The sequence below is a fragment of the Drosophila guanche genome, unplaced genomic scaffold (genome assembly GCF_900245975.1).
Source record: "Drosophila guanche unplaced genomic scaffold, DGUA_6, whole genome shotgun sequence".
NCBI lineage: Eukaryota > Metazoa > Arthropoda > Insecta > Diptera > Drosophilidae > Drosophila > Drosophila guanche.
This window is the reverse complement of record NW_022995747.1, coordinates 7,167,018-7,191,925: the sequence shown is the minus strand read 5'-3', so window position 1 is coordinate 7,191,925 and position 24,908 is coordinate 7,167,018. Positions and strand designations below refer to the sequence as shown.

Sequence of the window (24,908 nt, the reverse complement as noted above, 5' to 3'; positions counted from 1 at the left end):
GGCGATGAACTTCAGATTCGACCTCCAGGCAGAATGACAGAGAAAAGTTGAGAGCAATTTTGCACACAATTGCAGAAACCGAACAAAATGAGCTGCAACCACGCACTCGAGGGCACCTCGCAAATGAGCAATGAAAGTGCGTGGCCAAGTTGGAGACCATCATGCAATTACACAACCCCTTCAGTCCGGATAAGTCCACTTCCCCCTTACAGTGTCTTGGAAGGATTAGGCACAGAGACAATTTCTGTATGGGGTGCCTGGAATACAGAAGCAAAGTAAATTTATTGTTGATAAAATGATTTCAAACTGCGAATGCAGCTCGGATCCCGTGAAACTTTGAGTGGGTTGGTAGTCCCTTAGTTCTTTTCGTCATAGCCAAATCTTGATTTGCGGCTACATAGATTTAAGAGCGATGTCCTACTGGTCTTTCGTGGAGGTATGATATTCTCATCTTCATCAATCTGTATGAGGATTTCCGACTTTACTACTGGCCGCTCAAGTGGCTCTATTTCTGGTGGCGACAGGGACGCTGGCTTTCCGATTTGTTTCACAAAGCAATTGGATGTCTGAGCGTCTGGCTTAATGCTCGCTATGAAGAAGCAGCTGGTACCCTCCTCCAACGGCAGCTTCTGCTGCTGCTGCAGTTTCACCAGCAGATCGCCAATCTGATTGATGATCTCTACTGACTCTTGGGAGGAGAACGGTGACTCGCCGCCAACTGTTCGATCGCTCAGTGAAGAAGGCTCAATTCTGTCAATGTGAAAGGTGTCCTGCCTGCTGATTCCAGGATTGTCTGGTGCTTGAGCACTAAAGTTGCTGATTTCTTCTACTCCATCTTGCTCCTCTGTGTCCGTCGGAAATATGCAAAGTTGTTGCAACTCCTCGAGGAAACTATTCTCATCGTCATGCTCATAGGCGGTGCTACTGGTGCTTGTTACGTCTAGCTCAGGCGGTGGCTTTGTGTTCTTCAAGCGATTCAGCAATCGGTCACACTCCGCAGTCACCTCGGCCATTCGCTTGGCCTCTATCTGGGTCAACTCTGGATCAGTGAGGGGACTTTGTGTCAAAAGAATTGCGTCCACAAGTATGAACGGAACGCCGTCGAAGGTGTCTTGATCCCCCTCCTCTATCCCAGTTGGATTCCGATTCCCGGCATTGTTGCTGCCAGCACTCTTCTCGTTGGTACTGTGTGATGCGCCTGCGGTGTTCGAAGTGGTCCCATAAGCGGACTTACGGCTGCTCTTCGTCTTGTTCATTATGCTGTGAGTATGGGTGCATCAGTGAATGTCTGCGAGGGTGTGGCTGTACGAGTGTGAGTATGCATTGAGCAAACGATCGCAAAGCTCCATTCATCGGATGGCATCGTGTGGCCAGGGCCAAAAACTAATCCGCGATTAGCTGAACAGCCAGAGAACACTTACCTGAAGGCCGAAAACTTAATGGTGCCGCCGCCACAGGACTACGATTGTTTTGGTAGCACAAACAAACAGAAATTTAAGCCCCTCAAAAGTACTCCGGACGAGAAAACAAAATTGAAAAGGAGGAAACTTTTGCGTACACAGCGCAGGAAAAGCCCCTCGGTTCGTCTTGGGCACTTGTGGCTGCTTTTCCCAGTGGGTGATGTGATGCGGCGGTACGGGATCTGGATAGGAAGTGGCGGATTGGGGGGGATTGGGGGGGATTGGGAGTGCAAGTGGAAGTGGAAGTGGTGCACAATCCGTAAACCAAAACTTTATTTTGTGCTGATAAAAACTTAAATGTTGCTGCTGCCCCTTACTCTTACTCCTGTTGTTACTGCGCCTGTGTTGCTGTTGCTGCCTCTGCCACGCAATCGTAAATGTTTGATATCCCCAAAGGTTAACAATTTCCTGCCGCTGGCCTCTTCCGACCACGGCTCGCCCTTTCCTGGCTCAAGTTAGTTTTTCCTGTTTCTTATTTGGTTCAAAAAGAATTTTGCGGTTGGCCAATTGGAACCACAGCGTTTGCTGGATGCCACAAGCGAGTACACGTACACACACCGAGCACGGGAGAACACGCGTAGGTCTGTATGTGTCTCTTTGATAGTGTGTGTTTGTGTGTGTGTGTGTGTGTGTGTGTGTGTGTGTGTGTGTGTGTGGGGGCTTGGTTGTTGCTGGGTTGTGCGGGTCTAAAGTGGAATTTGGAAATTTACTGAACTGCGACTTGGATTTCAAATGTTTTGAAATTCGATAATACTGCCACTCGTATCTATAGAGATTGACAGGACAGGCAATGCCACATTGATGCACATTAGAGTTGCTCCTTCCTTGAACAAATATTGCATTACCCCAAAGCAGCACACAGTCGGCAAAGAGCGCCATCAGTTTCGAGTCTCTCTTTGGCCTACGATATAACTTACGATATTCGAGCTCCAGTTACTCTTTGTACTAAAAGCGCTTTTGGCGCTCTCTGGCCTTGTCCTGGCCGTCGAGGGCTGAGCCGAGGCTGCCACCCGAGCCTGCCACGACGTGGCGACTGCCAGACGAGCTACAAACAAATCAAACATGCCCGTGTCCGTGTCCATTCAGTCAGAATCGGTGCGAGAAGTGGCAAGGACGTGTACGCGGTCGGCAAGTGTCATACTGAAAGCGAATCGAATCGAATCGAATCGAATCGAGTTGTGGCTAAAGTTCGTTGCAAAGTTGAGCTGAGCAACTGCATGTGCTTGAGGGCAGGCAGGCAAGCGGAGGCGTGAAAACACATTTGTGGCGAGTGTAATTTTTTCCCCGCCACCCCGGAACGTGTGCGGGCAATTAAAGTTCCTCGTGCCAGCGGCACCAGCACCTCCATCGTGTATTCTCGTCTGAGTGACTGACTGCTGACTGGTCGCGCAAATTGCATGTCAGAGCAGAGGGTGCATGGCTCGTGGTGGCATGACATCGAAATAAATGTGCCGCAGGAATAAAAAGCTTAAAGTGTTGCATAGCTGCCCCATCCCATTCTGTTGGTTTTATTAAGTGGAATTATCAAGTAAAGTAAACATATGTAAACCCCATCAAAGGCAAGTGAAATAAATAAATGTGTTGCACAGAGTAAAAATCGAATTAAAGCTGAGAGAAAGGGAAAATGTTGAATAAAAAATGAATGCAAATGGCAGGGAGGAACCCTGTGAAAGAAGCAGCAACATATGAAGCCAGGGAAACACCATTCGGCTGACAAAAACAAACCCCAGACCCAAGTAAAGAGAAATTCGCATATATATCAAAATTTATGAAAAACCCCCTTCCACACGTTCAGGCAAACTGATGTTTCGGTGATGGTGTGGGTAGGGCTCTCTTATGGAGAACCAGGCCATGGCTGTGGCAGAAATTTTATTTATTTGTTTGCTTTACTTACACAGCAGAAACGACAACAACTACAATATACTTGAATGTACGTAGAATACCATGCCAGAGGGAAAACTCGAATGAAAACCAGCAGCGTTTTGTTGGCACTTTCAATTCTGGAATGCTACGAGTATTTTCCGTCAAATGCCGAACTTTTGAGGCATCTCTCCGGAAAATACAAGTGCTGGCAATTAGCCCAGCAGCTACCCACCCCCACATAGTGTTTCACTTTCGGGTGGGTCGAAGGGTTGCCAGCCACCTGCAGCCTACATCCCTTGGGTCTCCTGGGTGGCTCATGGCGTGCGGGGGCATTGTAGCCAAACAATGCATATTCTAATATGCTAAATGGTTGGCCATTGTAAGAACCACATGGGCAGGCTGACACACAGACCTGCCCACACTGCCAAACCACAACTGACATAATGGCCAACAAAGCGAGGGAGCTGGCAAAACAAAAGACAAAACGAGCCAATTCAGGTTCGTTTCGAATCGTCATAATTTCAATTAAAATTCAATTGAAAATATATGCAAAGGCAAACAATGGCGCAAATTATGGGGTTGTGGCATCCACATGCACAGCCATAAAACTCACTTAAATTATGCATTCCGCGATATTTATCCGGTAAACAATATACACGCATATATCTTCGTTGTGTACATGAGAAAAAATCGAAAAAATATCCATTATGCCCTTTTTTCGATATTGATTACCCATTGAGAGGCAATTGACATTTCAATAATTCCATAAATAGTTAAGTAACTGGCCCGAACCTTACCTTCCTTTTTCTCCATTTCCCATTAAGCGTTTTCCATTTTCTCTCTTTTGCTCTCAATTTAGTTCACGCCACTTGAGCGAACTTAAATATTTCTTCACACTTTGGCGTTGTCGCCAACATCTTTTGGCAAAAGTTTTCCAATTATATGTCGCCTTTTTGCGTCCAAAACTGTTTTTCCCCAACGCTTTTCATATTTGCTTTCTTTTCTTTTCGCCCCTACTCTCTTTGCCACACTCTGAGTTTCTGGGAAAAGTTTTTATCGGCGCACAGAAAAAATTATGTTGGCATTTGCTTTCGTTCATATGTATATGATTGGCATAGCAGCTGCCCGAAAGTTTTTCCCCTCCGGCAAATTCTTATCAGAGAGCCGTGTTCCCCCCCAGCAAAGACAATTTTTCAGAACTCAGTAAGTCTTTTTTTGGTTGCTGCCAGATCAAATGAAAATCAATTTTGATTTGGGACAAATGTAAGCCGAAAGTCAGGTACATTTTGCCCTGCAACAAGGTTTTGTTTTTCCGGACTTGTTGATATTGTTTTTGTCTTATTTGCATTTGCACTACCCTCGCTACCTTTGTGTGTAAATGTGTATGCGTATCTATAGCTGTATATGTGTGCATTTCTGTGGGTACTGTCGTCCGCATGTTTCAAGAAATGGCATACACGTTATTTCACTTTAGTACATTAGGGCAGACTTCCTCTCGCCGGTGCGCTTAATTTCCGGCGCAGTCAACAATACGAATAGGAATCCCCAGGGGGAGCTTGCGGGAGGGCAAGCCAACTGGGGATTAAGGATTGGTCTTTCTTTTCCCTCTCTTTATTTCTGTGTTTGCTTCCGGTGCATTAAGAGACATTGTCAGATAGAACCGGAAAACGAGAGAGAGAGAGAGAGAGAGGGGTAGGAGTGGATCTATAATTATGGGCAACATTGGAGTACTTTGAGATTCCAAAGCCATCTGTTATGCATTATTTACAGATTCCACAATTGAATTAAAGGTTCAGTAATACGAAAGAATTGTTTGGTCACATGCAAAGACCACAAACCTGTGTCCAATTAGGGACCTGAAGCGGTTTCCTTATAATTACATCATCATCTCTGGCGCATTGCTGCGTAATCAATTATTAATGCTCTGCAATTTAATTTATTAAAATGCAATTTAATAATTTAAATATTTATGCTCCTTCCATCCTTCCGACATGCCACCCGCTTCTCGTGGGGCGGGAGCCAATCAATTTGAGGGGAATTCGTTTCTCATGTAAAATATTGCCGCTGCCACCGCCTCCACGCCACACTGTCGCCGTGTGCATATTTGAGAGCACTCGTATCACTCATACGCACCGTTGCCCCGACCCCAAAGCCCTCTTGCGTGGCGCAAACGTAGCAAACAAATCTTCCATATAACATTTATTTTTTTCGACTCACGCGCCAACTTTTGCGGCCAGCCAAGCAAGTCAAGGAGTGGTCGTTGGAGTGGGTGCCGCACGGAGAAGGCTGAGCTGCGGTTGTGAGGCTTGAGGAGCGAATGCCGCAGCAGCCACAACGTTTCCATGGGAATGCTGTGGCGCTAAGGAGGTATTGTATAGGGCCAAGGGAAAGGAAAATACCTTTGAGGGTTCTCCATTTGTGGATAACTATTTATAGACCCAGCAGTCGTGGACTTTGGTTAATTTAGAACTCGATTCGTGATGCCCGAATGCCCTAAGGGCTTCACATTGCATCACTTTTGTTTGTGAGTGGTATTTAAAATATTTTTGTTGCAGATTCCATTACTCCGTCATATTCCACTCACTTTCTCGCTTTGATTTTGCTGTGTAAATTGCCTTTCACTTCGCTTTCTGGCGTATTAAGTACTTTTTCATTTCCTCTTCCGCAGAGACACCCGGCCTCGATTTTTGTTTTTTTGTGGCGCGTCGCGAAAGGGAGGGAACAACAAAATTTGTTAGCCATAAAAAATGTTTGCGAGCTACGCGTCTGGGTGACAAAATGTGGATGGTGAATGCCTCAACCAGCACCCCACCAGTGCCGCACAATTGCGGCATACCGTGGCTTTCCACTTGCCTTACGCTACTTTGCATGCCGATCCGCTTTGTACTTTCCCCGTTGCCTGTTCTTGTTTTGTTTTTCCTCTTTCTCGTCTTTCTGTTCTCCAGCACTGTTCCCAATTCTTTTTTATGTGTCTTGCACCTGAAAAAAGACAGGGGATGGTTGGCAGAGTTCTGGCATTAAAAATTTAAGTTTTATGTCAATGAATGTCTTCTGCTTTGACTTCCTGCCTCTTTCTTTTTCATAAAGTTCTCGTTTTGAAGTTGATTTAATTAAAGCCCCAACAATTTCAGGGAATACTGCATTCGAAATAGCCAAACAACGCCCAAAAGTAATTGGTCCCATCAAAAATACATGGAGCGGTAGGCTGTGCGTTGGCTTAACCAAATTATAATTTATTTATAATAATTGCAGTTGGCTTAGGCCGATCTCCAGCCAAGGGTGTGCCATACAATAGAGGCAGGTCATAAACACTTCGTAGTTTAGTAGGTTCATTCCATTTATTTTTTGTGTGCTCCCATAAACGCATTTTATCCCCAACACGTGATATTTTGTAACTCATGAGTGTGAATCTTTGTTAGTTGAGCACTCTATGAAAAGGGCATCAAAGCGCTGATGGAAACTACATGGAAGCACATCTGTGCGGATGGAATAAAATGTACAACCACCCCAGAATGAATTTGCATTGTCCATCAAACTGTTCGTATTTATTTCCCGTTTTTTTACAGTATATATGCATATATATTTTTTTGGTGAGTTGGCAGCTGCATTTTTACGACCCACTTTATCCGATTGTTACCGCAACAAACTTAAAAAGGGATATGGTCGTCCCTCACCCAATCAATTGTCATCGATGTGCTATGCGATGTCCTAATCCGTCAAGCCGCATGGGTCTGATGGAGTGCTTATCTGCTTGACACATAAAAGCCACATGAATTTATTGAGAAAGCCAGATCCACACGAAATTCCCATTAAATATACTGTTCCATCTGCCAGATAAAGCAATGTCCAAAGGGCGCCTCCTCCCTTGATTTACTGAACTCTGGAAAAGTCCTCGGTAATTGATATTTAGTGACATTTTTCGAGCTGGGATGCGAACAGTTCAAGCCACACTCGTAGCCAAACAATTTGTACATCTTTAATCGCATGTCAGGTCCAACTTAGTCATGGACCACAATACGGCTTTGAGCGCTAATGTAAAATTTATTTTTAATTGGATTAAGTGTCAAACATTTTGACTTTGTGCCAACAATAATTTAGTCTGTTGAATTTTAATGCGATTTTTGGTAATGCAACTTTTGCACCTGCTACGGCCACACCACACCACACCACACCACACTACACTCGCCGTGACCCACTATGCTCCATGCTTCCGGGCACACAACGTCCTGTGGAAAGGGAGCTTGGGTTGGGTGTGGTGCTGTGGCTTGACTCGGACCCAGATTTATGTGTCAAATGAAAAATCAATACTATTATATCCAAAATACACAGAGATATCCACTTGTGTAGGGCCATGTAAATAGCTGGTTGACATTCTGACAACACGACAGGCAGTCGGTAGGGGACTTCACATGTCTCCCCTAATGTTATTAGGTCACTTGCGGCTATATGTTTATTTCTATGTTTCTATAGCACACACATGCAAGTGTGTGTGTGTGCGTGTTCGTATTGTTGGGTTGGAAAATGGAAAGCTGTTGCTGGTTGATGGTTGATGGGAGGAAATTAAATTTTCCATACCATCACAGTTGGGGGAAAATTATAATAATTGCTAAAATAATCGATTTGGGGCCTAGTCCTTGTCTATTGGCTATTGGCTGGTGTGCTCTGTACATCACAGATACTGCAGAGAGAGCCCAGAAAGATGTGTCAACAATCTGAAATATACACAAAACATCCATCCCAACCATGCACACACAGATACTCACAGATATATACACATTTCAGCACCCTGCACACCAGAGGGACAAACTTCTTGTTTGGGGTTTTGTTTCACAATAATAAAGTGCGGCTGCAGCTTTAATAACTTCTGCCGTCAACAAGAGGTTCAACAATAACTACCAAGTCCCTGATAGAGACAAAAACCCCAGAAACAGAGAGACAGAGAGAGAGAGGGAGCAGAGAGATATATGAGAAAAGCAGGAAAATGCCAGAGCAAACAGCCAGACTCGGTAGAGTGGCAGTGGCAGTGGCAGTAAAAGTTCAACCAGAGAATGGAGCTGCATTCTAATATGATGGGACCGCAACTAGAAAAGTTACCATCCTCCAGAGGGTGGTGTGTCTTGGGTGAGGCTAGGGGCGATAGAGGGCCTCCCACAATGCCAGGAGACGAATTACATTTGTCGCACAATGTTTGCACATATTTAAGCAACTTAAGAATTAGCCAACTTTGCTGGAAAATGCAGCGGACAAATGCTGGCAGTTGCACTGTCATTGGTAGCAGCCCCAGCCCCAGCTCCAGCCAGGCCCTTCGTTGCTTGCTCACTTCCTCTGTCAGACTGTTATTCTTTTGGGGCAACATCAATCCGGCGAAACTCTTGAGCAACCCAATTTGAGTTGCCCGCGCTTTGCAATGCAAAATGGCGGCGCTGCGAAAGTTTTTGCTGCATAATCGCAGGCGCAGCACTTTGGGGCAAGCAACACAAAACTCTAGAAGAACGGGGAGCGAGTGGCAGTGTGGAACGAGGGCAGGAGACCAAAAGGAACAGAAGAGCAAACAAACTTTGCTGGCACTGCGCATAATGAAGCGACAGGGCAGAAGCGGCACCGGCAGCGGCAACGGCAACGGCAACAGCAGCGGCAGCGCAACAGAAAAATTCATCTCCGAATGTGGACAAAAAGGCTACAGTCAAGGGAGCGGGATCCATGCCAGCCAACCCAGAAATACAGCCAGGGATGGAGTCCCGGAGTCGGGAAAAAGTTTCCGTTGCCAAATGCGAAAAGAATAAGACGGGACGAGCGTCACAGTTTACTTGGCATTTACATTTCCGTTGCCGCCCAAAAGTTGTTTTCCATTTGCTCCTACTCTTATGTTTTTTCTGATGATTACTTCGGCTTCATTTTTCATTAGGACGAAACTTCCGTATCAGGCCACCCGTAGTCCCAGGACGAACTGCAGCCAGTCGTAACGCGGCTCGTTTGATTTATGCCTATTTCATGAGCTCTTCGACATTTGAGGGTCATGATACGTGTCCTTGAGCATTGTTTTTTCTGGTATACAAATAACCATTAGGGGGAGTATAAGACTGAGCATGGGAGATGGGAAAATAGTCGCAAGTTGGTAACAGTTTTTGATGCCAGAGCATCAACACTTCGATTCTCTTTTTGGCGAATTATTTTTCGTTCTTTGGAAGTCATTTTCTCATTCGTCTGAAGCCATTTTCCTTCTCCTTTTGAATGTTTATTTATGATTTTTGTGTGTTGGTTTTTTTCTTTACCGATTTGCGACCAAATTCGTTAGCTGCTGGTCTGATTTCCTCCATGGCAAATGTTTGCATAGAATTTGTTAATTCGGTTCGATTTTTGCCAAATTTTTGCCTATTCATATAGATATTGAATAGGCTGCCCTGACCTGTGACCTCAGTTGCGGCATGTGGCGATAACAGCTGTCAACGCCCACGCTCCTGTCGTCCTTGACACTTCCACACTCGCCCACATATCAACCTTTATTCCCCGTCTATTTATAGGTGGTAGGGAAAAAATTCCAGAAAAGGGCAACCAGTTCAATGGAACAACATCTGACGCTGAGTGGAGTTCCGACCGGAATAAATGACAGCATAATGCTGATGGTAATGGGAGTGCTACATAATGGGCTCCCATTTCCATTTCCATTTCCAATTGCATTGGCAGTCTACTAACCAGGAAACAATGGGCACAATCAATAAATTGTCTCTCCCTTTCGGTCACCGAAATCATTTGCTGATGACGAAATCGAGATTAAAGACGCCTGCAAAAAATAGCACAAAAATGGAAAAAATAGATAAAGAAACAATGTCACTTCATTGAGAATTATTCTTGGAACTGACACGGACAGGGAGCGGGCGGGTCGATAGACAAATGTTTCACTTGTGCTTTGACCTGATGAGAAATATAAATGACAAACTCGACCTTATTAGGGGGAAATGTCGAACAAATTGAAACGGAAACTTGGTTTGTGTAGAAGCACTCCGAAAGTAGATACTCACATAAGATAACCATAAATAGGAAAACTTTACCTGTGGTGCTATTGTTGGTACTTGAACTTTATTAAAACCCATTTGTTTCTTTCATTTTCTTTGCAGGTTGCACAAGTGGAACAAAGCCGATTTTAATGAGTTCGTGGCAGAGGCAACACATGAGCCCACCACTTGTCCCTGCCAACTATAAATGGCAACAGGCTGGAGGTTTATGCGAAAAGTTGTGCAAAGTAATAAGCAAACAAAACACAAGCCAAGCGAAATCCGGCCGACAATAAAGAAGAGCCATCAAAAGACCAAAAGAAACTAACCGCCGAGAAACGCTTAAATCAGCAAAAGAAAACACTGCCAGGCAGTGGGAAAAGTTTTCCCGCCACAAGGAGTTCCATCTGCTGCCAACCAGTCCTCATCATCGGCTGGCTGGCTGGTGATTGTTTCGCAAAAGGATTACCAGACTCGTACATATTATGCTGTAAACATGAAATACCCAAACGATACACGACTCATTGTGCTCATTTGCTGTTTGCTGCAAGGTGAGTGCAAAAGCATCCCATACTCGTACAATAAGTAGGAATGAATGGGGATCCGAGCAGAACAGTTTCCAGTTCAGTGGCTGCCACTGCCACTGCCACTGCCACAGTGCCATGCGCGCGTGTCGACACCTTGCCAGTCAATAAAAAGCAAATTGTAACTGCTCGACAAAGTCACTTGTGGCGTTTTAACACCCAAACGCACATATATACGTATGGATGTATGAATGAAGCCTTCTGTGCGTGTCGGAAACCTTCACAAAAAAAAGAAGGAGAATGCCCCAGACTAATCCCCTTCAGATGAACACTCAACCGTTCAACCACCCATCCTGCCAGTCTGCTCGTTTCACTTATATCAGTTATTTTTTCGTGTGTGCCGCATGCGGAGCGCATACAAATGAGTGGGGCATAGCCAGAGGTTGCCATGACGCCACTTGGGGTTGGTCATTTTCGCCTTTCCTTAAATAAAACATGGTAATTTTTTTAATAGAGTTTCCCTGAGCTGAGCTTTATGTGCGGCATTCAACATACAAACAATCCACCTCTTTGTTCACCCACTGAGAGATCTGTCAATTTGGGTGTGTGTGTGTGTGTGCCAAAGTTGGCTCCATTTCGATTTGCTTACGCATTTGTCAAGTGCAGGCAAAGGAACGTGACCTGACAGACACAGTTCCACTGCAGTGAAGCTGCCACTTCCACACATCCATCTATGCAGCCACCCCATCCTCCCATCCATCCATTCAGCAACCTCTCCAAGGAAATCACTCGCTCGTATTAAATGCCATTGACGCACGAGCACTGCGAGGGAGGGGGCATGGCGCAGGCAGGCGTAGCCGTGGGATGGCTGCATAAATTCCATTTCATTTTGCAAATATGTAATCGCACCCAAAGTGCAGTAGCACTGGCAGTGGCTGGAGCACACAAGACACAATGCCACATCGATTTCCGAAGGGCAAACCAACCATCCACCCATTCTCCATGCAACTCCCACGTTGGAGAAACAATAAAAGAAAACTTTGGCTGCATTGGTAAATTGTTTGTTGAACGTGCCGCACTCCACTTCAGTCTCTTCGCCGTCGACTTGCACCTCCCTGGAACTTGCGCGTGTACTTGTGTGTTTTCATTCAACTTTAAGTGGCTGCAAATGAATCGTCCGTCCAAATATTATCCATACGCCGTGAGTGTGCGGCGACAGTTTACATGCTGCTTGGCTTCCTCTTTGTCTGTGGCACAGCTATTGTTATCCCTATTTTCAATTACACGCCACTGCTGCTCTCTCTCTCTTGGTCTGCATTCTGCCTTTTTCTGTCCGTCTGCGTATGCGTGTCCCGGCTGACACATCACCTGCGGTTATTTTGATTTTAATTTGCTCGTTTCTCGCTCGTCAGTTGCTTGTCGCTCTTGGTGTAGCCGTTGCCGTTGCTCTTGTTGTTCCTATTTTATTCATAAATGTTTTGTTCGCTATCTCGGAACACCAACACACTGGCAACTCTAAGCCCAGATACGTACACAGACACTCCTACACATGCCTGTCAGGGTCTCTTAGCGTTGCGCTGTCGTTTTGCCTCTGTGTGAGGATTTGTGCCAGATTTGTGTCAACTTGAATACATCACAAGCGCTTGAACAGATTTGCCCGTTGTTGCATGTTGGTGTGCTGCTGCACAAACTTTTGTTGTTTTTGTTGTTGCGTTGTGGTGGCTGCAAACAAAAAATGCACACGCAATCGCGCAGTGGCAACGGGGCGTACGAGTGTTTCGCCTTCGCCTTCGCCTTCTCCTTCTCCCTCTGACTCTGTGTTGCCTTTGAAAACTGTTGCATAGTTTTTTTGCTCTGCAGCCGCTGCCGCTGCCACAGCCTCTGTTGTTGAAGCATTGTTCTTGTTGTTGCCGCCCCAGCCTTGTGCTGCCCATGCCCATGATGCCGCGCGCCTGTTGCAAGGATACCCTTTGTTGTTGCTCGGTTGCTGCACAAACTAAGCTAAAACTATCCCAAAGGCTTTTTCATTACAATTTCGCTTGGTTCTATTTTTCCCCAAACCCCTTCTGGTGCTTTTCTCTCTGGGATTGTTCTGTTTTCACTTCCACTGCTGAATTTTTTAATATAATTGTTTGCGTACTTATTTGGGGCAAGGCCAAATGGCCTGCCATTATGAAGTTTTGCCGACTCCCAGCAGGAGTTGAGCCCCGAAGAGTGTTTTTTAAACGCAATTAATAGGCCAACGCTAAACGGAATTTAAACTGTCAATGAAACAATAAATACTCATCAAGGATACGGGCACGGGCCCCAGCAAGGAGCAAGAAAAAGGTGCGACTATAACCAAATGTCAGAGTTTTAATGAAGTCTAGACGATGCAAATGAGGCAACAGCAAAAAACAAAAACAAGAACAAGAACAGAAAAGTATACCTTAATGAGCTGCCTCTCCGAGTGGCTGGCATTTCACTATCCAGGCACCGTCGTCCTTGTTGTGTCTCTTACTTTTTTGACACTTTTCGGCAACTTTGCCCTAGCATCCTATCTCGCAGTGTCTGGTGTCTGGGGGGACACAGGTTTTTGGGCAACACTTGAACGTCGAATGATTTGCCAGATAGCAAAGTTTGCCAGCCTCTTTCCACGCCCTCAAGTGGGGCCACATAATTGCTGCGAAGGCGCAAACTCATTAGTGGTGTAAAGTTAAGCGCCATTCAACCGATCCCTCCCACTGTGCCTGTGCCAGCTCAGATTTCCCATCATTGATAGCGACTAAGCTGCCCCAACCGATTTCTGTTGCTTGCTTTATCTTCTAATGGCGGCCTTCATTATGCGCTATTTGGCAGCGTGCTGTGGGTCAGTGCTCTTCCATCGCCCCCATCCCCAACGGGCACTCCTTCAGCCATGTCCCTCCCCCTGCTGCCAGCGCCGCCTTTGTTTGTCTGTCCACTTTCCCATCCTTCGTTTCGTTTCGTTTCGTTCCCTTCCCTTCCGTTTGGTTCCGTTTCGTTACGTTTCATTCTGTTTGCCAATTTTATCGAATTATGCAAAGCAGCACTCCCCCTCTATATTGATGGTTGGTGGGTCCGACCGAGAACCCGAACGGTGGCCGAGAACTTATTTAACCTAAAGGTAAGCTGCCAGGTAACCTCTGGTCGAGTGGGTGGCAGTATTGGAAATAGATGGAGCGACGGCCAGGCCTGTTCAAATATGCGTTAATGAGCGAAATTATCATGCATACGAAATGATATTCTAAGGCCTGCCCGCGCCTCAGCTCCGGCTTATGCATATTCAATTTACATCAAGTACCCCGCGCTGCCTTGCGGATACTTTACATAATAATTTAAACATGCAACTTTATTTTAGTTCAAGGCACTGGCGGGAGTGGAATGGAGTCAGGAGAAAAGCAGACAGGGAGATAGCTCGAACTTTTGTTCTCCAACATTTGTTTCCACTGCTCCAGGCAGTGCACAGTGGATAAAGGCAGTTGTTTTACTGGAATAATTTAATAGGAGCTTTTAACTTTTCACTTCCCACAGCACTCCTAAGAGAGAGGGGAATTTGGCAGAATATTTTATTTACTTGCTCTCGAGTAAGTCCTAAAATTTGCTGTGACTTTTAGGATAATTAGTCAGTCATTTCGTTCTGCATAGCCATCTGAGTGAATACCATCTAAGGCTTCTTGTAGTAAACCTGCATTTGGGTAAGGCATAAAGCATTGACAGATCCTTTCAACTGGGATTCCATTTGTGATCCCATTCCCCTGTAATTTAAATTCGAATTTGAATGTATGCCTTCGTCAGCCAGTTACCATCAATGCAATGAATGGCTGGCTGAGGGGAGAGGGAGTAAAGCTAAAATTCTTTGATAATATTCCCCCCCACATGCCCCGAAAGGCAATTTTAATCAGCTCTCATGCAACATTCACCCATTGTGTGTGTGTGTATGCCACGAGCTGCTTGCTGCCTGCCGACTGCCACCAGGCCGAGCCCTGGCACCGCTTTGTTTCGCTTTGTCCTCCTGGGCTGCTGCCAGCCTCCATTTGGCTCCTGCTGCTCTGATGGGACTTTGCTGTTTTTTAATTAACATTAAGATACTTTGTTCTGTAGCCAAAATGACATGTGTTTGCTGCAGCTTCTGTTGTCTCGTCTCCAGCTTTGTCTTGGCGCGTATCAAGGCGATCGCATTTGCAGACTGAGACAGAGCTCGACTTTGTTGTAGCAGCCAGGCAGTCGCAAGGCAGGAAAGCTGCCTAATTTCATTAAGAGTCCCATTTGGTGCCTTGGGCTGACTGACATCACCGCTGATGGCCGTCAGGGCACGCCCACGCACCTGGACGACGCACCTTGACTCGTTCATCAAAGTCGCGCTGTGACTGTCATAAAAATTGGCCAATTAAATAACGCGTGTCGCCATTAAGACCCACGCAGAGTTCCAAATTTCTTTGCTAATTAATGGGCAAATGTAATTACTTCAAATGAATGTATAGAACTTTGAGAGGAGATGAAATTCGACTGCAAACGCTGGCATTCAGGAATGCATTTAAATGTTTCTTAATCACAAAATTGATTGCAGATTGCCGAAAGTTGGATAAATCAAAATTGTTTATAGGACTCGCTCAGACACTCAGAACCACAATCATTCTGCCAATCCGTTCGACATTTCAATCCATTTCTAGTGGCTCCAGGGAGTTTGGAAAAGTTGTGCAGCTGCAATGGAAAAGTTTTGTTCGCAAAGACCCAGCTCAGGGGCTGTCAATCTGTTTAATCCAATTCAATTGCTGATGTCTTTAAGCGGCTTCTGAATCTACTTCTCTCCCAGCTACAGTTTCAGCCACAGCTGCCAATGGCCAATTAGCCGACAGCTCTGCTCCTAATGGTCAGCCATTTCTGTCCAGATATTCAAATATTTATGACGACTGGAGCTAGAATTCTAATTTAACGCTGAGTGAACAGCTCCGCGTTTACTCAAAATAGACCACAAAACGACGTATTTATTCAGTGGCAGGGCAAGTGACAGCAGGGATGCGGACAACAGCCAATATCCTGTGGGCGGTGGTGGGTGGCCGATGTCCTTACCCTGAATGGCAGCTCATAATTTGTGGCCTCGCCGCTGCTCTGTTGCGCTGTAATTTTACAAAGGATTAAGCCCGATTACGCACTCATTTATTAATATTTACGAGCCGCTCGACACAGGATAACAGATAGCCATGTCGCGTGGTGTCATGTCGTGGCGCCCCCTTCACCTCGCTCCTTCTCATAAATAAGCAATTGACGATCTAGCCGTTGGTCTTTTTTAATTAAAACAATAATTGTGTGTCCTGGCCAGAGATAGAGACAGACCACTATATATTGTGGCCTCTTCTAGAGGACAAATCAATTATGCAAATATCTCATGCAGCAGACAGGCGCAAAATCTGCGCCATCAACGAAAAAAGACTCAACTCGACACGACACGAACAACGTTGGAAATATTTTAATTTTCCTCTGCTCCTCTGTTATGACGAGCGTAATCCCCCTGGCGGCTGGCACTCGCTTGCTTGCCTCCGATGCGCCCTTTTCTTATGCAAATATGTATGTCCCCATATCCTTGTGCGCCTTGGGAGCTTATTGATTTTCGGGGCACTGATTTCAATATTCACCGCTTATCCTTGCCGTCCCCAGGTCTGGCCGTGGGCCTGCGCATGATCAAGGTCTCCATTCCCGCCTACAAGCTGCGGGGCGAGTCCGCCTTCCTCGAGTGCCAGTACGAGCTGAACCGCACCCACCACCTAAGCCTCGACGGGCATGGACTGCAGACGCACTCGGATCACAACTACGGCCGCAACCACGAACACGACCGCCCGTCTCACGCCGGAGACTTTCACTACCCGGATGGGGAGTCTGTGGACGATGAACGGCCGCCGCATCGTGGTCGGATGCACCAGGGCCAGCGTCAGCATGGACAGCGCCAGCGGCAAAGGGACCGCGAGCCGATCGCCATGGGGCAGTACCGAAACCCACCGCCCCTGACGCCCCCAGAGAAGTCTCCCTATGGCCACAGCGTCTATCGCGGCAGTGCCGCCTCCGGGTACCTGGGCGCTCATGTCGGTGCCAGCACCCACAGCGGCGGCAGCATCAGTTCCAACGGCGGCTCCATGGGCTACATGCCAGAATTCGACCGAGCGGATAGCTTCGGGGACAGCGCCGAGGAGGAGGATGAGGATGAGGAGGAGCAGGCCGAGGAGGGCGAGGCCCTGTACGCCATCAAGTGGTACAAGGACAACGAGGAATTCTATCGCTATGTGCCCAAGGCACGACCCCCCAAAACCAGCTACCGCGTGGATGGAGTCCGTGTCATTGTGAGTATCACACCCAAAGATTATGTTTGTCCTGGCTGATTGTGCCCATTACAGGAGGAGCTCTCCGATGCCAGTCGCGTGCTGCTGCGAGGCCTCACCCTCAACTCCACCGGCCTCTACCGCTGCGAGGTATCCGCGGAGGCGCCCAACTTCTCCTCGGTGCAGGGCGAGGGCCGCATGGATATTGTCTGTAAGTAGTCGAAATTCTCAATCAATTCCGAAGCACGTTCTGCATTATTTTGTTGCACTGCCAGCCAAAACAGCAACCGAGCAAATGTTTGTTCCGAAAAAAATTCCTTTCAATTACAACGGACAAGGGCAAATAACTAGAGTTTACGCTCAAGCGGGTGCGAGCAGATACTCGTAGGATGTATGCAGATTTAAAATCCATGCTCTCAGGCAGGGAATTGTCGGAGTTTGTTTACTCATTTATCTGGCTGCATGCAGATGCATGTCGAATATTATTCAAAGCTATCGAACGCACACCGAACATATCACGACCCGCTTTCAGTGCAGCAAACAAACCCGTACCTTACCATAATGGAATTCATAAATAAATATGTTGGCATCGCTTAGAAATCAGTTGAAATTAATTAAAACCATATTTAAAAATCACTTTGGTATTATTTTCATAGTTTTATTTGAAGCACTCACCCAAACTGTTTTCATTGCGGGTAAAACTCTGACCTTCAGTCGAACTATTCCGCCACCCATTTAATATTATTGTTTTTGCGGATAAGCTTTGGCGATTTTAATTTGAATATTTAAACTGCGGTCCGTTTCGCATAGCAAAATCCCACGCAAAACTCCCACGGACCCACTTCCAGCTCCACTACCAACTTGCATGAATCCCAGAATCGGATGGAGTTATTGGAGCTTCGTACCACACTGGCCATGGCTTTGGTCTCCTAATGCGACTGGGTAGCTTTGTTTCTTTGGGTGTTTTTAGGGAGTGCTTTTAAAAAGCCATTCATAAGCTTTAGTTGCGCAACAGCATATTTCTGTAACCCAAGCCCGGTCCCTCTCTCGCTCGGGTTTTTAACGGTTTACACTGGCGCTAAACTTTTCCTGCTCCAACGCTGCTTTCCCTCCCCTTGTTGCAGTATTTTTTTCCGTATTTGTATTTACTTTAAACCAAATGGCCAGCAGAAAAAAGAGATTATATAAAAATGGTGAGGCTTTCACCCGCCTCGTGCTGCAGGAATATCAACATGGCAGTGGTTGGGGCCAAGCGATTTATAAGTTAAAATGCCATTTTAATGGGCATTTCCGCAGCATGGCCGCTTACTCTCACAACATATTTTGTGTAGTACGAGGACGAGGACGAGGACGAGGACCTTCCTTCCCCATTGCTTTATCTGTGTGTTTTGTGTTCTATTTGAGCAGCGAAAAAATATTTATTTGTATATCCCATTGGAATCGGCGGTACCCTCCCCATGCAGCACCGCTGAATGTGTGCACGGCAAATATTTGTAGGGCAAAGCAAACCAAAAAAAAATTGTTAATAAATTACTCGACCAAAAGGGCGGGCCAAAGCGAAAGCCGCAGCAAATATTTATTGAAGATTATTTGTGGGGACTTGGAAAAGGGAACACAGTCCAGTATGGCAGATAATATTAAGTGAATATTGCAATATTTTGATCAGATTTCATTTCATAGATTTCATTTGGTTTTGAAGGAGAAACTAAGAAATTAAATATCATTTTACATTTTTCTATCGAGGCGAGTTTTAGTGTCCTGCTGTTACAGTGTCCAGTTGGGAATTATTTCTGAATATAACAATATAAAACATTTAAAGAGATGGTGGCATGTACATATGTCTGTTTATGATAATCAACAATCAAACATTTATATATTCAATACCATTTTGTTCCTTTCAGTTCTGCCCCGCGATGGTCCGCACATCAGGGGCCAGCAGTATCAGTATCAAATTGGCGAATATCTATATTTAAATTGCACGTCGGGGAAATCGCATCCGGCCTCGCATCTGCAGTGGTTTGTCAATGAGCAGCCGGTGAGTTTGTTAACACCAAATTTATTCCACCTGCCACCCATTTTGCCCAAATAAAACACAACAAAATTTACCCTTTTTTTTATCGGCCGTGCACCTAAACGCTCCTTCACCTCCTCCCCCCTCGCTAATCAAGACCCTTCGGCAATGGGGAATGGGAATCGGTGAAAAAGAAATGTCGGAATTATGCATACAGTAAATATTTGAGCTTCTAACAACGCGGCAGACAACGACCCCCGGGGACCGACCGGATCCGGGCTGGAGTCCATCCAAAGTTTTCGGGGAAAGGCTCAGCTGCCGTGCAGGTTTTTGAAATTATTTCATGAACAAAAATCATGTTCCCTCGTATATACTATATTCGGGGTTCTCCATCGCCATCGTACTCGTCGGGCCCTCGCTTTGGCTTTGGCATGTTTTATGGCCGAATGTTGGTGGGCTTAGGTGTGGAAGGTGTGGGTGCAGTGCGGGATGGCTGGGCCATCCATCTGGGCGAAAGCTCGTTACATGTCTGCCATGGCCGTAGCCGGAACAGAGCATATATACTGATGCAGGGACTGGGAGGGACTGAGAGGGTAGCGCACTGCATTTTATCGCCGACGTTGACTACATGGCACTCAAATTGTGTGAATCGAGGCGTTAAGGTACGAGTTAGTTCATTGTACCATGCTACCTCTCTCCCACTCTCTCTATCTCTCTCTCTCTCTTTCTGTTGGTTACATCCTCCTGAATGAACCTACCCCACAGCAGCTCTCGTGCTCCTTTGTACAAATACGAGAAAAATCAATAAGTGTGATTAGGCACGTTTCCCGGTTTATTTGCGTTCCAACAATGGCAGCTCGCCGACGATCCGCTTCGCCCCCCGCCTCCCGCCCACCACATCACCCTTCTCAGCCGTCAAATAAATAAAATGGAGAATGAAGAACAATGAAATCGGTGAACGTTTATTTAATAACATTTGTCATGCAGTCCGGCAGTCCGGCAGTCCGGCAGCCTCCCTCCAAATGGCAGCCTCAATTGTCCAACATGTCGTCTGCCTGTTCCCTTGGCAGGCATCTCAGCAACTTACAATAAAAATGTCCATCAGAATGGGCAAAATATTCCTGCAATTCACCCGAAAACTTATAATGCCTTGGCAATGGTATTGGCCAGGCCACAAACTGCGTAGAATTCAATTTTGTTGTAGGTTGCTTGGAATGCGAAAGGCATTTTGAGGGCCCCCATTTTGTAGAATGTTTCTTTTTATTCCTGACTGCCACGACAGCTGCTGGCGGCATTTGCAGCCTGTTTGTTGTGTCAGCAGAGGCCGGACCGAGGCCTATACATTTTTAATTTGTGCTTTTAAAATTTCCATTTTAAATTCAAACATTTTGTATCCGGTTCCTGCAAGGCCAACGAATCGCCTAACAAATGGCAACAATCTCGCTGGCAAAGTGTTGCCCCCCGCCCTCCGTTCAATTGGCATTCGAATTCCCAGTCCGATTACAATCCCAGAGCCCACAGTCCCAGAACCCAATTTCCCAAGAAAATCGAAAAAGGGAAGGAAAACGAAAAGTTCAAGCTATTTATTTGAGCATTTCACATTTTTTATCAGGTCTGCACATTTCTCTTATTTATGGCAAATGATTTTATTTCTTTACGGGCAAAGCTTAAGTGTGGACCTCCAACCCCTACTTTGAGGGGGAATGGCTCCACTTCCGACCCTCGGGAAGGCAGTGCACTCTGCTGACATCAGCAAACACTGAAAGGGAGGAATTATCAAGTTCTTGTAATTGTAACCTTCAGCTCAGACTCCCCAGCTCCAAGATGGGAATACAAAAGCGTCCCCTTAAGCATTTGCCAGACATGGGCCAGACACGCCCCCTACTCGTTGCTGGTGCTCCTTTGCCGTATGTGTCAACCCCTTGATGGAAGGAAACTCCTTTCAGTCTGGTCTGCATTTCCTTGGGCTGCGGATGCAGAACATTTAATTTCGCATCTCAGACCATCTCTCCATTTAAAACTCTCTTGTTCCGTGCCATTGCAGATCCTGGACGAGCATTACCTGTACAAATACAACGATATCGTGCACAAACACGGGCTAATCACCTCGACGCTGGGCCTGCAGCTGCCGCTGGAGTCGCGCCACTTCCACGACGGCGACATGCGCGTCAAGTGCCTGGCCAGCATATCCCCGGTTCTGTGGAAGGGCGGCAAGGAGAGTGTACTCCAGCGGCGGCCGGGCATCATTGACAATCGGGAGGCCATGCTCTTGGGTGAGTGAACTTTGAACACGACAACTGGCAGCACTCAACTAATTCAATTCAATTCCATTCTATCTATGTGTGGGTGTGTATCTGTATGCGTGTGTCTGGCTGTGTAGTGAGAAGTGCAGCTGGCCATTCGCAGAACAGTCTACTGCGGTCCCTAACCATCACCATTATTCTGGCACGCGCGTGTCAGTGGCTCCTAGGCTCGGAACTTACCTAAGCGACCAGAGGAGGCACAGCCCCTGCCCAACCCGACTCGTTTCAATTAACATGAATTCATTTTCAATTCAATTCAATTGCAATTGCAGAGCATAAATGGTGATTTTGTATACTTTAAGTGTAATATCCTTAGTTGTTAAGAGCAAAACCGCAACAGATCAGATCAGATCGGAAAGACAGGGGGCACGGAGCACTGGATCACTGGATCACAGGATCACTGGATCACCAATCAAAAGGCGACAAATTGGGTAAATGTGTTATAGCATGTAAAAAGCATTAAGACAAAAACCAGGTACATAGGAGTATGTCCAGTATTAAAGGCAGGAGAGTTCATGCATCCACTCGTACATACATTGACATCCCCCACATTGGAGCAATGCCCAATGCAAGTAAACGGCAGAGCGGAATTCAATTAGCAAAATTGTTGAGCAACTGAATTCACATCCGAAATATCAGGCATCCACTTGAGAGTCTGCCACTCCACCATCCCCATGCCATCACCATCCCCATCCCGCCCAGCCCAGGGCTCGTTGTGCGTAATTTCTGTGTAAATAATTCAATGGGAGGACTAAAGTCCAAGGCAAACTCCAAGCTCTTGTCTAATAATGTCTCATTGGCATCATTTTCGAATGGGAGCTGGAACTTTGCCATAACAGATGCTTAAAACTAGATAATTCCTAAAACGAAAAGTGAAACAAAAGCTTGAAAGTGCAACGACATTTTTGATTTTCAGCCTTTCAGTCCATTTATTCTGTTATTCTGGCCATTGAAGGGAATATTATAGTTTGCATTTAGTTTTGTAATTGTTCCAACAGAATAAAACAGAACAGAAGACAACTGTGAATATGCATGAGTTGAATTTGCTCTCAAGAATTGTTACAAAAATAATGTGCACATTTCCATTGTAAGAAACTTTGAAGTGCAGCTCCCCGAATAAATACGAACACACTGTATAAAAGAGAAACTGGATATAGTCGAATATACTCGTACATAAATACATACATATATGCATAAGGTCCTCTGTTTAACTAGAACTATAAGCTCTCTGTTTAAGTTGTAGTGGCTCTATCGAGGCGAACTATTGATTGAGGAGAACTCCATTGACTTGTACGTAGTAATACCAAAAAGAGAATACTTTGAGAGGCTCCCCCCCAGAAATAACTACTATATATAAAGAGAATATGTAAATGTATACAATAAATGCAGAATGACGAGACCCACGACCCGAGACGCCCTTCTCCCCAGAGTGTTTAAACAAATATAAATGTGAAAGCAAACATTGAGTTGTCTTTTTTGTGTATTTTTTTCGTGTGTTGATTTTAGCATTACAGATACGGGCAGAGACACGCACGCAGGCCATACAACAGACATTAACACCTGTGCTACCCACCTGCACACTCACGATCACTCTCTTTGGCCAAAAGGTGTTAAAATCGTGGTGGCCTCTTGCAACGGCAACAAAGGAGACACACAAAAATTATATATATATGTGAGTGTGGCACATAAAAGCGCGAAAAGTTAAAATAACACGTACAAATTTTGCATGCAAACAAACCGCAGAGCACTCACACACACATTCACAGGTGCACACGCCAGACACGAACACATTTGCAGGCGCACGGCCACGGGCACGGGCACGGGATGGCCGCAAATGAAAATATTGCGTGCAGCCTTTTAGGCGCTCCGGCTGGAAACTCGTCTTGTTGCGCCTTTTTATATGAGCCAGCTTCTGCTTCAGCTGCTTCTGCCACTGCTGTGGCGACTCTGCGTCTTGTTCTTCTTTTGGCCAACATTTTGATGGCGTACTAAACTTTATGCGAGGCACACATAAATAGAAACGCGCACAAAAAACTTTTACAATGCAATGGCAAAAATAAAACAAGAGCGTTTTTTTTGCTCTGATGGTCAGAGACGAGAGTAGAGTGAGAGCTGGATGGTTGGATGGTTGGCGCTGGAACACACGCAAACGCCATAGGGCAGCCGGAATTCATGCGTGGCCAGCGGCAGTTTCCACAGGCAATCCCCCTCCCTATTTACTTTAGGTTGAGGCACCGCAAATCCTAACCTGACTCAACCACCTGAACCAGCCATACCCACACAAAGCGCCAGCGAATGGGAAGCAAGTGGGACTGTACCCATTTAATCTGGTCCTGCACTTTGGCCAGTTTTGCCAAAGATTTATGAGCGCCTTGCACTGCATAAGCGGCGCCATTTAAATGTCTGGACCTCCAGACCTATGCCTGCGAGGGAGCCCTCTTTCATCTCCATCATATGTTTGGGCTTGACCGGAAGTGGGCGTGCGGAAAGGAGAGCCAGAGGTTGGAAACAAAAAAATGTATGACCAGCGATTGCATAGCTGATAAATTTAGTTTGCACTGGGCGCGGCCACAGAGAGAGGCAGAGAGGGAGAGCCGTACAGCTAGATGGTGTTGGAAATTATGACTCGTCAATTGGTGGGTGGCTTGGCAGACACCCACACTGGTCCGCCCAACCAAGCACCCAGCAAGAGAAAGGTGCGTGAAGTGCGGAAGTGGCTGACTAAATTGCAGCGGGGCTAGAACAAGAGTTGCCTTTGATTTAAGTTGCATTAAATTAGCCTGCACACAGAGGTCTCTGATTAATGAGTGCCGGTAAAGTTTCTGACAGCAGCATGGGGCAGAGTGGCGGTGCAGCCAACATTCAATCAGAGGGAACGCTGAAAGAGAATGATCAGTGAGCACTTTGGCTGATTGAAATGTATGACCCCGAAGATCCCCGTGATTTTTGCAGACTGATGAAGCCCATTAACCGTACACCCTGAAGCGGAGAGAGTAATCCCATCGGAATTATGCGATTGCAATTCGAATTGTTGCCCTGGCATTCTGTGATAATAATGCAGAATCGCAGCACTTGACTTTTCGCAACCATTTAAGTGCCCCGCCCAGCCCCCTGTCCAGCGCAATGGGAATGCTGCATACATGATATTGGTCTTAACAAATGGAAAAAAATAGCAGCACTGACCCAGCAGCATCATGCATAATTTATGTGGCAGCCAGCCTCTTGCTTCCTCTTGCGCCACACTCGATGCCCGTTAAAGGCAAATCAAAATGCACTTTATTGCACAACGAAATGCAACAAAATAATATGCCATTCCCACCGCTTTCTCGTCGATTGAAATGGTGAAATGAAATGGCGCAGGATAACGAGACGCCGGGAGCGAGAGCGTGAGCTGAGTTGACCACTTTGGCCATTTGCATAATATTGATTCCATTTGGAAGCTTC

The 24,908-nt window shown here is 46.1% G+C and overlaps 2 protein-coding genes across 2 annotated transcripts; one reads left to right on the top strand and one right to left on the bottom strand.

The window, feature by feature from the left end:
- Positions 1–247: 247 nt before the first annotated feature.
- LOC117582906 lies at positions 248–2,234 on the bottom strand. Its single transcript, XM_034271000.1, has 3 exons — positions 1,778–2,234; positions 1,422–1,642; positions 248–1,260 (listed from the first exon to the last, which is right to left on the bottom strand). Exon 3 carries the CDS (start codon positions 1,254–1,256, stop codon positions 357–359), a length of 900 nt encoding a protein of 299 aa, XP_034126891.1. The 5' UTR covers positions 1,257–1,260; positions 1,422–1,642; positions 1,778–2,234; the 3' UTR covers positions 248–356.
- A 334-nt stretch (positions 2,235–2,568) lies between these two features.
- LOC117583401 lies at positions 2,569–22,924 on the top strand. The gene is made up of 7 exons (XM_034271684.1): positions 2,569–2,993; positions 10,439–10,866; positions 16,495–17,171; positions 17,226–17,361; positions 19,052–19,185; positions 21,206–21,434; positions 21,542–22,924. Exons 2-7 carry the CDS (start codon positions 10,812–10,814, stop codon positions 21,646–21,648), a joined length of 1,338 nt encoding a protein of 445 aa, XP_034127575.1. The 5' UTR covers positions 2,569–2,993; positions 10,439–10,811; the 3' UTR covers positions 21,649–22,924.
- The last annotated feature ends 1,984 nt before the right edge of the window (positions 22,925–24,908 follow it).